Source organism: Oncorhynchus masou, chromosome 30 (genome assembly GCF_036934945.1).
Source record: "Oncorhynchus masou masou isolate Uvic2021 chromosome 30, UVic_Omas_1.1, whole genome shotgun sequence".
Taxonomy (NCBI): domain Eukaryota; kingdom Metazoa; phylum Chordata; class Actinopteri; order Salmoniformes; family Salmonidae; genus Oncorhynchus; species Oncorhynchus masou.
Genome location: NC_088241.1, coordinates 53,873,331 through 53,886,403, shown reverse-complemented (window position 1 = coordinate 53,886,403; position 13,073 = coordinate 53,873,331). Strand labels below are relative to the sequence as shown.

Here is a 13,073-nt window from a genome sequence, read left to right as displayed (position 1 = left end):
TTGTGCGCCGCCCTATGGGACTCCCAATCACGGCGGGATGTGATACAGCCTGGATTAGAACCATGGACTGTAGTGATGCCTCTTGCAATGAAATACAGTGCCTTTACACCTCTGTGCCACTTGGGAGTGTAAATGTAATCTGTAGCTAACCAACACATTGTGACACGATTGTACCAATCACTGACTCCTCTGTCCACAACAATATAAACATTACCCTTTTTATTATCAGTGGATTATTTCTGTTGATTAGAGCTGTCCCGACAAAATAATCTTGGTCAACCTGAGAGTCCTCCTGTTCTTTCAACCAATCGATTGGTCAAAATGTTTTAACTTATTTTTCCATATATAGACACACGCCCTATGTGTTTGAATAAAATAAAACTACATATTCACTGAGCTTGTCAGATGCTTTAAGCACACGGTTTGATTAAATAATTAAGACACACATGAGTTGAGAATTAGCCCGATGGTCACATTGTATAACAAAAAAAGTGAGTGCCTGTGTGACTAGCACATGTTGTCTCGCTCTACTCCCTACTGCTGCAAAAATGCACCCCAGCACAGCAATTGTTTATTGCTCTGTCCATGCTGAATCTGTAACACCATTTCAGCCATTTAGTTTCTTACTTGTTTCTGACTGACCAGTTCTGTTACTGAAGTCCCTAATTTGTTTAGGAAAAATATTCCCTATTCCCTCAGCCCTTGCTCTCTTTGTGAAACATGTAAGCATACCATGCATGTGACCAAATAATCACATCAATGAATTGGTTATAACAAACTCCAAACACAGTAACACGTGACAGCAAAATGGATGCGGAGGATGTGAAAAAGAAACTCGAACTGGGCGGATGTTTACTGGTTGCTCAGGAGGGAAAGGGGAAGTCAGATCTGTGGAAGACATTTGACTTAGTTGCGGAAACTACTGGAGATCAAGAAAATAAGTTATCAGAGCACGCGTTGTGTGAGTATTATGTGTGGCAAACAGTTGCTGTTAGATTACAATATTATAACTTTTTCTGACCATTTGGAACAGTGTAAACAACACTAAATAAATAAGTGTACCAGAGAGTCTCATCTAACAATGACAAAAAATATATATAAAGCCTTTATTACAGCAGACTAAAAATAGTTGCATGCATGCATTCATTTGCTGTTTATTGCATAGTGTAAATATTCAAAGCTCTCTTTATTTCATTTTAAAACTAAAATGCTTGGTTGCATTTCAAGCATGAATGTCTCGTATGCAGTTTGATGTCATGAACAAATTAATTATTGATACATATTGAAATATAGGCCTAAGTAAGTTAGAGTATAAGACTTAACAGGATGTGCTCTTAGGCCTACAAGTAATACAAGGCTACTAATGATAACAACATTACATATTATTATAACGATGATCATCATAATAAGGAGATCAAGAAAAGGGAGGATATATGAGCAAGAGCTGCATGAATATTATTTGACAAACAGGTGCTTTTACTTTACAGTATCATTTTTCTGCCTTTTTGGAACAGTGTAAACAACACTAAATTAGTTATGGGTGGTCACAAGCCATCAAACAAAGCCGAGCTGCTTGGATTTTTGCGCCAGGAGTGGCATAAAGTCACACAACATCAATGTGAAAGACTGGTGGAAAGCATGCAAAGACGCATGAAAACTGTGATTGAAAATCAGGGTTATTCCACCAAATATTGATTTCTGAACTCTTCCTAAGTTAAAACATTCGTATTGTGTTTAAAAATGAATATGAACATATTTTTTTAGTGTTATTCGAGGTCTGACAACACTGCATCTTATTTGTTATTTTGACCAGTTGTCATTTTCTGCAAATAAATGCTCTAAATGACAATATTTGTAAAAAAAAATGTAAACATTTGATTTTGCCCGTATTTTCCAGCCCTAGTGTTGTGGTTAATAACTGTGTTCTCTCTGCAGCGTGCTATGGCATCGTGCAGGTGCCCACTGGACCCTGGTTCTGCAGGAAGTGTGAATCTCAGGAGAGAGCAGCCAGAGTGGTGAGTCTGATCAATACAATATCAACAATGCATTCTCAGCACTGTATTTTATGATAGAGCTTCCACTAGTATTAAGCTGATACTTTATAGGAAACGATGTGGTATAAATAGGTACTCTCTGGCACTTACTTTAAAGAATTCAACACAATTGGCAACTACCTGGTAGAGCTGGGACAGTAAACCAATAACTATTGTTACCGACAATACTGATCACTTATCGCAGGCATTTTCCATATGTCGTTCATTACAGTAAGTAGCCTATACTAGAGATATGTGAGGTTTGAACTTAAACATATTATGAACTTAAACTTACGCTCTTTATCACATTAATTCAGGCAATTTATGGTGATATGGATGTTTGTCCATATTTCCCAGCTCTACTACCTGGCAGTAAATACTACCATGTGGTGCTTGTATTAACCAATCCAAAAAAAAACAAGTACAACATTGGTTAATATTACAATGACAGAGTGGGTCATGTCCGTGGAAGCAACAGGCATGCCTAAGACGCACCCCAGAGTATTTCTCATCCTGGCTGTAGAAATGGTTAAACAGTGGTGTCATAGTCTCTTATGATATTGTGTGGACAAAAACTGTCAGGGATGTTGAGGGATGGCATGCATCCTGTTGTAGCGGTGGAGTAACGGGTGTGAAATTGGCACGACTGGAGAGATAAAAACACACGGACACAGACACACAGGAAAGGGAAGCAGTCTTGGGCAGTAGTATGTTTGTACTGTAGGAAAAGCTGAGGCTTGAAGCCAACTAGGCCCTCCCTTCCTATGCTATGGGGTGGAACCAACTTATACTTATTTGATAAGTGTTGGATCACTGATTACCCAAAAGTGTGTGTTAGAAAGAGATTAGGGCACATGCTTGTGAGTGTATCTAAATCAAATCAAATTTATTTATATAGCCCTTCTTACATCAGCTGATATATCAAAGTGCTGTACAGAAACCCAGCCTAAAACCCCCAACAGCAAGCAATGCAGGTGTAGAAGCACAGTGGCTAGGAAAAACTCACTAGAAAGGCCAAAACCTAGGACGAAACCAAGAGGAACCAGGCTATGAGGGGTGGCCAGTCCTCTTCTGGCTGTGCCGGATGGAGATTATAACAGAACATGGCCAAGATGTTCAAATGTTCATAAATGACCAGCATGGTCAAATAATAATCACAGTGAACGGGTCAGGGTTCCATAGCCCCAGGCAGAACAGTTTAAACTGGAGCAGCAGCACGGCCAGGTGGACTGGGGACAATAAGGAGTCATCATGCCAGGTAGTCCTGATGCATGGTCCTAGGGCTCAGGTCCTCCGAGAGAAAGAGAGAATTAGAGAGAGCATACTTAAATTCACACAAGACACCGGATAAGACAGGATAAAAACTCCAGATATAACAGACTGACCCTAGTCCCCCGACACAAACTACTGCAGCATAAATCTGGAGGCTGAGACAGGAGGGGTCAGGAGACACTGTGGCCCCATCTGATGATATCCTCGGACAGGGCCAAACAGGCAGGACATAACCCCACCCACTTTGCAAAGCACAGCCCCCACACCACGAGAGGGATATCTTCAACCACCAACTTACCATCCTGAGACAAGGCCGAGTATAGCCTACAAAGATCCCCACCACGGCACAACCCAGGGGGGGGCGCCAACCCAGACAGGAAGACCACGTCAGTGACTCAACCCACTCAAGTGACGCACCCCTCCTAGGGACGGCATGGAAGAGCACCAGTAAGCCAGTGACTCAGCCCCTGTAATAGGGTTAGAGGCAGAGAATCCCAGTGGAGAGAGGGGAACTGGCCAGGCAGAGACAGCAAGGGCGATTCGTTGCTCCAGTGCCTTTCCGTCCACCTTCACACTCCTGGACCAGACTACACTTAATCATAGGACCTTCTGAAGAGATGAGTCTTCAGTAAAGAGTTAAAGGTTGAGACCAAGTCTGCGTCTCTCACATAGGTAGGCAGACCATTCCATAAAAATGGTTCTATAGGAGAAAGCCCTGCCTCTAGCTGTTTTTTTAATAGAAATTCTAGGGACAATTAGGAGGCCTGCATCTTGTGACCGTAGCGTACGTGTAGGTATGTACGGCAGGACCAAATCGGAAAAATAGGTAGGAGCAAGCCCAAGTAATGCTTTGGAGGTTAGCAGTAAAACCTTGAAATCAGCCCTTGCCTTAACTGGAAGCCAGTGTAGGGATGCTAGCACTGGAGTAATATGATCACATTGTTTGGTTCTAGTCAGGATTCTAGCAGCCGTATTTAGCACTAACTGAAGTTTTTTTAGTGCTTTATCCGGGTAGCCAGAAAGTAGAGCATTGCAGCAGTCTAACCTAGAAGTAACAAAAGCATGGATTAACTTTTCTGCATCGTTTTTGGACAGAACATTTCTGATTTTTGCAATGTTACGTAAATGGAAAAAAGCTGTCCTTGAAACAGTCTTGATATGTTCGTCAAAAGAGAGATCAGGCTCCAGAGTAACGCCGAGGTCCTTCAGTTTTATTTGAGACGACTGCACAACCATCAAGATTAATTGTCAGATTCAACAGAAGGTCTCTTTGTTTCTTGGGACCTAGAACAAGCATCTCTATTTTGTCCGAGTTTAAAAGTAGAAAGTTTGCAGCCATCCACTTCCTTATGTCCGAAACACAGACTTCCGGGCCTCCCAGGTGGCGCAGTGGTTAAGGGCGCTGTTCTGCAGCGCCAGCTGTGCCATCAGAGACTGGGTTTGCGCCCAGGCTCTGTCGTAACCGGCCGCGACCGGGAGGTCCGTGGGGCGGTGCACAATTGGCCTAGCATCGTCCGGGTTAGGGAGGGCTTGACGGTAGGGATGTCCTTGTCTCATCGCGCACCACAGACTCCAGTGGTGGGCCGGGATCAGTGCGCACTAACCAAGGTTGCCAGGTGCACGGTGTTTCCTCCGACACATTGGTGTGGCTGGCTTCCGGGTTGGATGCGCTCTGTGTTAAGAAGCAGTGCGGCTTGGTTGGGTTGTGTATCGGAGGACGCATGACTTTCAACCTTCGTCTCTCCTGAGCCCGTACAGGAGTTGTAGCGATGAGACAAGATAGTAGCTACTAAAACAATTGGATACCACAAAATTGAGGAGAAAAAAAGGGGGAAAAAGAAACGCAGGCTTCCAGCGAGGGCAATTTTGGGGCTTCACCATTTTTCATTGAAATGTACAGCTGTGTCATCCGCATAGCAGTGAAAGTTAACATTATGTTTCCGAATGACATTCCCAAGAGGTTAAATATATACTGAAAACAATAGTGGTCCTAAAACGTAACCTTGAGGAATACCCGAAATTAACAGTTGATTTGTCAGAGGACAAACCATTCAGAGACAAACTGATATCTTGCTGACAGATGAGATCTAAACCAGGCCAAACCCAACCAATTTGGGTTTCCAATCTCTCCAAAAGAATGTGTTGATTGATGGTATCAAAAGCAGCACTAAGGTCTAGGAGCACGAGGACAGATGCAGAGCCTATATAGTATAGTATATATCTGCATGATAAAGAGTTTTGCTAATCGCCCATGTCTCCCTCCCTCCTGTTTCTCTCTCTGCAGAGGTGTGAGCTTTGCCCCCACAAAGATGGCGCCCTCAAGAGGACTGATAACGGAGGTAAGAATCACCTATATGTCTGGGATAGGTGTGTTATGTGTAGGGATGTGACAAATGGAAAAATGTTCTTAACGTTTAAACTGCCATTTTTATTGGCATTACGTTCGAAAAAGTAATACAATTCCATGTGAATTCACAATGCAGCTGCGGTGCTGCCAGGAATGGTTTGGGTCTCACTGTGTGTCCCTTACAGATGGTTAAAGGGGCTACACAGGATTTTTACATATAATTTTGCATTTCAATTTCAGAAAATGTCCATCATATATCTGCAGTAATAGTGGAATGATAGTCTTTCACGGTATTACTTACCCGCAAGTGTTGTGATTGGCTGTGATATTCGCCTATTGATTTCTCCCACCGGACCGGCATCTGACTTTGTGGCTATGCTATCTAGTGGAAATCGGGTCAAGCAGGCAATGTATAAATCATTCTGTCATTTCCTGGTTGCTGCACTGTTTGCTCAATTTCAGTTTATATGGGAAAGCCTACAATACTCAGTACATGTTATGATGAACCATCTGTAAGGGACACACAGTGAGACCCAAACCATTGCTAGCAGCTCCGCAGGTTTTAGAGCTTTTTGAAGCTGGTGGACCAAAACTGAAAAGTGAAAGGCTCAAGTGCGAGTCTCCCCTATGTTCGATTCTCTGCCATTAGCACAGTTGAAAATGTGATGGAACCCTTTTAACTTGTATTCGGTACGTGGGAATTTAACCACAAAATGTATTTTTATGTCCACTACGCCATCACACACAGATGTTTATTCGCAACAAGTAAATTTGATGGAAACATCTCTGGTGGGAAAATGTGCATATTGTTATCATGCAGATTTTAGAATATTTGCATGAAAATCTGTCTCAATTGGATGGAAACCTAGCTAGTGATGTTCTTTTTTCCCTCAGTTGGGTTTAGTGCCTGGTCTTGTCCACTCTGTTCCAATGAGTCCTGCGTGGCATGTTGACATTGTAGAGGGAAACAGACATACGTGTTCCAGAGAGTCTTATATCTCAGTGATGGGGTCATAATATTTTGTAGTTTAAACCATTCAAAAGATAGACACATTTGTAGGAAGAAAACAGAAACCTCTGTTTATTACAACCACCTCTAGCGGCCGTGGGAGGTTACTGATGTAACCCCGGTTCTATGAACCAAGCCCCTACTTTGGGAAACACTGATATGGAGCCTCCTTGATCTGAGTAATCCCATCAACTATTGACACACAGGCTGTTGGCCTCTAACAAGGTTCTGTGGTTAGCCAATGCTTATTTTGTCTCATTAATGGGATGTGTGCTGCCTGTTGTGTGTGTTTATGAGGGGGCGAGCCAGGCTTGGGTAAATAGGGCTGAGAGGAGGCTCCTCTCTGGGTTCACCAAGAGGTCACAGCGAAGACTGTAAACATGGATGGAACGTACACTATAAATACAAAAGTATCTAGACACCCCTTCAAATTAGTTGATTCGGCTATTTCAGACACACCTGTTGCTGACAGGTGTATAAAATCAAGCACAGCCATGCAATTTCCATAGACAAATAATAGGCAGTAGAATGGCCTTACTGAAGAGCTCTGTTACTTTCAACGTGACACCATCATATGATGCCACTTTTCCAACAAGTCAGTAAGGCACTTTTCTGCCCTATTAGAGCTGCCCGTGTCAACTGTAAGTGCTGTTATTGTGAAGTGGAAATGTCTAGGAGCAACAATGCCTCATTATCGAAGTGGTAGGCCACACAAGCTCACAGAAAGGGAAAGGGGGATACCAAGTCAGTTGTACAACTGAATGCCTTCAACTGAAATGTGTCTTCCGTATTTAACTTCTCTGGGGTAAGGGGCAGCATTTGGAATTTTGGATGAAAAGCATGCCCAAATTAAACTGCCTTCTACTCAGGCCGAGAAGATAGGATATGCATATAATTAGTAGATTTGGATAGAAAATACTCTAAAGTTTCCAAAATGTTTAAAATAATGTCGGTGAGTATAACATAACTGATTTGGCAGGTGAAAACCTGAGAAAAATCCATTCAGGAAGTAGGTTTTTTTGTTGTAGTTTTCTATTCAATGCCATTACAGTGTCCATTGACTTAGAACTCAAATTGCAGTTCCTATGCCTTCCACTAGATGTCAACAGTCTTTAGAAATTGTTTCAGGCTTGTATTCTGAAAAATGAGGGAGAAAGAGCAGTCTGAATGAGTGGACCCTGCCGAGTCAGAGCTTTTTCATGCGTGCGGAGAGTGCCTTTCTTTTTTTTAATATATATATATTCTTTTTTTTGCATTTTCAAATTAAGAACATTCCAAACAAAAGTGAAAAGATATTAGACAACTATAGGACAAAGTGACAGTAACAGACGAGCGTAACAAAATAAATAATTATAATTATATAAACAAACATACAATAAGAAAAAATAATAATAACGAGACATTGGATCACCTGCCGTAGGCTACATATTATTCATTACGTGTGAAACATTATGTGAGGATTGTATATAGATTAAATCAATGAGATGTGGGGGGAGATTCTCCATATAGTCAAAAGGTTGCCAAATTCTGTAAAATGTCTTTAACTTATTCCTCAAGCAGTAAGTGATTTTCTCCAAAGTGATACAACTATTAACTTCCGATAGCCACATTGCAACTGGCAGGGAGGAATCCAATTTCCATTTCAAGGCAATACATTTCTTGGCAATCGCTAGCAATATTTCTGTTAGCTTTATAGTATGGCTTTGCCTAAGATTGGTGTTAGTAAAGTTACCCAGTAGACAGACCTCCGGGTCTAAAGGGAATGCAATCTCGTGAATTGAGGATATGGTATCGCATACCCCCTGCCAGAAACCGTGTAGTTTTGAACACTGCCAAGTGGAATGGAGGAATGTTCCTTCATCTGAGCCACGTCTAAAATATAGGGAGGTGATATCTGGGTTGAACTTGTGCAGTCTAGATGGGGTGATATAGAGCTGATGGAGGAAATTAAACTGGATCAGTCTGTATCTGGAGTTCAATGTGGATGTAACACCATCCCTGCATATGTCACTCCATAGATCCTCATCAAGATCAATACCCAGATCTTTTCCCCATCTAAGTCAGGGTTTATCAAGCCCAGGCAGTGTTAGTCCTGACATAAGAGCATCGTATACACGGGAAATGGTCTTGAACAGTGGTTGGTCTGCGTGGCAGAGTTGTTCAATAGGTGACATCTTAGGTAGGATCCATTGTCCCTTGAGAGTCACCCTAATAAAGTTTCGTAGTTGTAGGTAGCTAAAGAAGTCCCTGTTAGGCAAGTGGTATTTCTGTTTCAGCTGATCAAAAGACATAAGAACTCCCTCCTCGTAACAATGTTCCAGAAGATTATTCCCCTTATCAGACCATGGTCTAAAGTTACTATTCTGGAAAAACATAGGGATCAATCTATTGTTCCATAAAGGGGTTTTAGGGGAAAGGAATCCCCCTCGTCCAAACAGCTCATGCAGTTTGCACCATGCCAGGACAGAATGTATGATTAAAAGGTTGTCTGTGATGGTTTTTATAGATTTTCTGTCCCATTTGTAAAACAATTCTGCCCCAGTGTCATCACATACCTCAAGCTTTTCAATGTTCAACCATGAGGGAGAGGAAGCATTGTCAAACCTCTGAGCCAGAAACCTAGACTGTGCAGCCCAGTAGTACATTCTAAAATTGGGGAGGTTTAAGCCCCCTTGACTGTAATCAAGGGTCAGTTTATCCAGGCCAACCCTAGGGGTTTTGCCGTGCCAGATAAACCGTCTGGTCAGCTTGTCGAGAGAGGAAAAAAATGCTGCGGGAACAGGGATAGGGAGAGATTGAAAAAGATATAGAAATCTGGGAAGGACATTAATTTTAATTACATTGATTCTACCCAGTACAGTGAGGTAAGTCCATCCATTTACAAAGGTCAACCTCCACCTTTTGCAACAAACTGGCCAGATTGAGTTTATAGAGGTTATTCAGATTACCATCCACCATTATGCCCAAATATGTGAAGCCCATAGGCGACCATCTAAAAGGAAACTTGTGCTTGATGGTCAAAGACAGACAACGGTAAGATTTCGCTTTTTATCAAAATTGACCTTATATCCAGAGAAAGAACTATAACACTGTAGTAGGATCTGCAAGTGAGAGAGTGAGTGTTCTGGGTTTGTTAGAAATAAGATAAGGTCGTCCGCAAAGAGTGATAATTTATGGGTATGGGGGCCCACCTCAAAGCCATGTATGTCAGGGCACGTTCTAATAGCCTCAGCCAACGGTTCGATGGCGAGGGCAAAGAGGTGGGGGCTAATTGGGCAACCTTGTCTGTTCCCCCTATAAAGAGGGAAAGACGAGGAAGTAATCCCATTGGTAGCAATCCTAGGAGATTTGTAGAGTGATTTTATCAAATTTACAAACACGGTACCTAAGCCAAACTTTTCCAAGACGCGAAAGAGGTATGGCCATTCAACCCTATCAAAGGCCTTTTCAGCGTCGAGGGAGACTGCGACACTAGGTATTTTGTTTTTGTTAGCAAGGTGAATTATATCAAAGAACCTTCTGAGATTATTGGAGGACAATCTATTAATTATGAAACCAGTCTGATCTGGGTTGACCAACAGGGGAAGACATGACTCCAGTCTCTTGGATAGCATCTTGGTGACCAGTTTACAATCTGTGTTAAGGAGAGAGATTGGTCTATAGGAGGCGCACTTTAGCGGGTTTTTCCCTTTCTTGTGGATTACAGTAATCACTGCTTGAGAGAAAGTCTCTGGAAAGCAGTTGTCTTCTCTGGCTTTTTTAAGTACCTCCATAAGGTAGGGGACCAACAGCTCCCTAAATTCTTTATAGAACTCTGGAGGGAAGCCATCCTCCCCAGGAGATTTATTAGAAGGTAAGGATTTAATGGCCTCCAACAATTCAGGAACTGAGAAGTGTTCACTCAGGCGCTCGCTGTCTTCCACTGACAGGCATGGGAGGTTGAGAGAGGAGAGAAAGGAGTCGATCTCTGATAGATCATCGCTTGATTGGGAAGTGTAGAGGTCTTCATAGTATTTCTTAAAAGTATTATTAATTTCAGTAGGGTCGAAAGATATCTCATTAGTAAGAGTTTCTATGGCATTAATTGTCCTCTGCTTTCAGTTGCCATGCCAATACTTTGTGAGCTTTCTCTCCTAGCTCGTAATAACGCTGTTTTGATTTATTGATGGCCCTCTCAGCTTGATATGTGTTCAGAATGTTATATTTAAGTTTTTTTTATTTACCAAAAGCCTGTAATCGGGCCTCTTTGGTAGGTTTTCTCTAGCTCAGAGATTTCAGATTCAAGGGCACTCAGTTCCGCACCGTGTTTTCTCTTCAGCCCTTTAGTATAGTCCCCTCAGATAGGCCTTCAATGTGTCCCAAAGAATGAAGCTGTCAGTAGCAGAGGGTTTGTTTGTCAAAGTAAAAATATTGATCTGCTCTTTGATGAATGCACAAAATTCAGGTTGGTTTAGGAGTGTAGAATTTAGTCTCCATCTATATGCTCCATTTACCTTGGTAGGAATGGAGATTGATAATACCAGAGGAGAATGGTCACTAAGTAATCTGGGGAGATACTTGACATCTAACACTCTATGAAACAGTTGTGTCGAAAGTAAAAAGTTATCTATGCGTGTGTGTGTCTTGTGTGGGTGTGAATAAAAAGAGTAGTCCCTATCCTGTGGGTGCAACTGTCTCCAGATGTCTAGTAAATTGAGATCTTTCATGAATGACATGGTGAGCTTGCCGGCTTTGGTAAGAAGTGAGGGTTTATCAGAAGACCTATCAAGAACTGTATCTAAGCAAAAATTAAAATCTCCTCCAACCAGTAGCTATCCTGGTGGTGCTTGAGCAATCTGAAGGAAGACATTCTGAATAAACATATGGTCATCGAAGTTAGGAGCATAAATAGTCAATAGGGTCCAAGACTCTGAAAACATATGCCCCTGCACCAAAACAAACCTGCCAGAGGGATCAGAGATGGTGTTGTTGACGCAGAAGGGGATGTGTCTACTTATCAAAATTTCAGTTAAAAGTTAAAAGAGGATGCAAAAACTTGTCCTACCCATTCCCTCTTCAATTTCTTGTGTTCACTGGCTGTAAGATGTGTTTCTTGTAAAAACACAATGTCAGCCTTTAATTTCTTAAGGTATGTATAGACTCTTTTCCTTTTAATCGGGCTGTTAAGACCTTTTACGTTGAATGTGACATATTTTAGTGGATTAAGCATAGTTTGGGTTTCGAATATGTAACTGAATAGAAATCTATCATATGCAGATAATTAGGAAATGTTTCAACTTTGGTTTGAGTACAAACGTGACCTGTGTGTCTCTTTAGGAAGGAAACAATAAACATAGAAAAAAGGAAGAAAAAAATAATAAAAATCCCACCCACCCCGATTGTCAGACTAAAACAACAATCCCAACAATCAAACATGAATACACTTGTAGAGATACGTTGCTCCTCGCTTTCCATCTTGCTCTTACTAGCTAAACCTTGGCGTAAACTAAAACCTGCGATCTCTCTAAATTGAAAACAAACGTTGTGAATAGATATTTATGGCTGAATATTTACTGCCCACGGTAAGGGATGCTTGAGTCTCTTTTCGAAAGATTAACATAAACGAGGGGGAAAGCAGTGGGCCTAAGCCCACTTATTGCTTCGCCCAGTAGATATGGACTAAACCAAAATATACTCTCCTGTAAATGTAATAAAACTCACCCCGGAAAGATAAGGTTAGTTGAAAATGTACAAATCAATTATAGTGACCGGGAGATACCAGCAGTTCAATCCGGATAAGAGAAAACAAACTAACTGCATTTTATCCCCCAGAGAGACCGTCCTGGCTCAGACGTTGCTCAGTTCTTTGAGAAAAGTGTGCACTTCTCCTGGTGTGTTGAAGAGATGGCTTCGGCCTTTGTACTGAACTCTCATCCGCGCAGGGTGGATGAGGTAGCCGGTGATGTTCTTCTCCTTCAGTGCTTTGGCGGCAGGTCTGAACTGCTTGCGACGTCTGGCGAGATCCGCGCTCATATCTGGGAAAAGGCTGACCCTCTTTTTATCAATGGTGATGTCCCCTTTGGCTCTTGCGAGTTGCAGTATCTTCTCTCTGTCTTGGAAACGGAGGAACCTGATCAGGACGGCTCGTGGGGGCTCATCTGGCCAGGGTTTCGGCGCTGATGTTCTGTGGGCGCGTTCGATTTCCAGTGGCTTGGTGAAGTTGATTATGCCTAGGACCTCCTGGATCCATTGAGTGAAGAAATGGACCCGGGTCACGGCCCTCGCTGTCCTCTTTCAATCCCACCACACGGATATTACTACGTCTACTCTGGTTCTCCATCTGAACTACCTTGTTTTTGAGGTAGACATTGTCCTTTTGCAGTTGTATCAAGACCTGGTCATGTCTAGCGATGGTATCTTCAACTGTGCTAAT

The 13,073-nt window shown here is 42.2% G+C and overlaps 1 protein-coding gene across 3 annotated transcripts in view; it reads left to right on the top strand.

Annotated features, from left to right (window-relative positions):
* Positions 1-13,073, top strand: part of mllt10 (MLLT10 histone lysine methyltransferase DOT1L cofactor) — an 81,394-nt gene that overhangs the window by 2,584 nt on the left and 65,737 nt on the right. For all 3 annotated transcript variants that reach the window (XM_064949324.1, XM_064949326.1, XM_064949327.1), the window contains exons 2-3: positions 1,936-2,015; positions 5,590-5,644. In XM_064949324.1, coding sequence (XP_064805396.1) covers positions 1,936-2,015; positions 5,590-5,644 — 135 coding nt within the window. The remainder of the gene's footprint in view (positions 1-1,935; positions 2,016-5,589; positions 5,645-13,073) is intronic.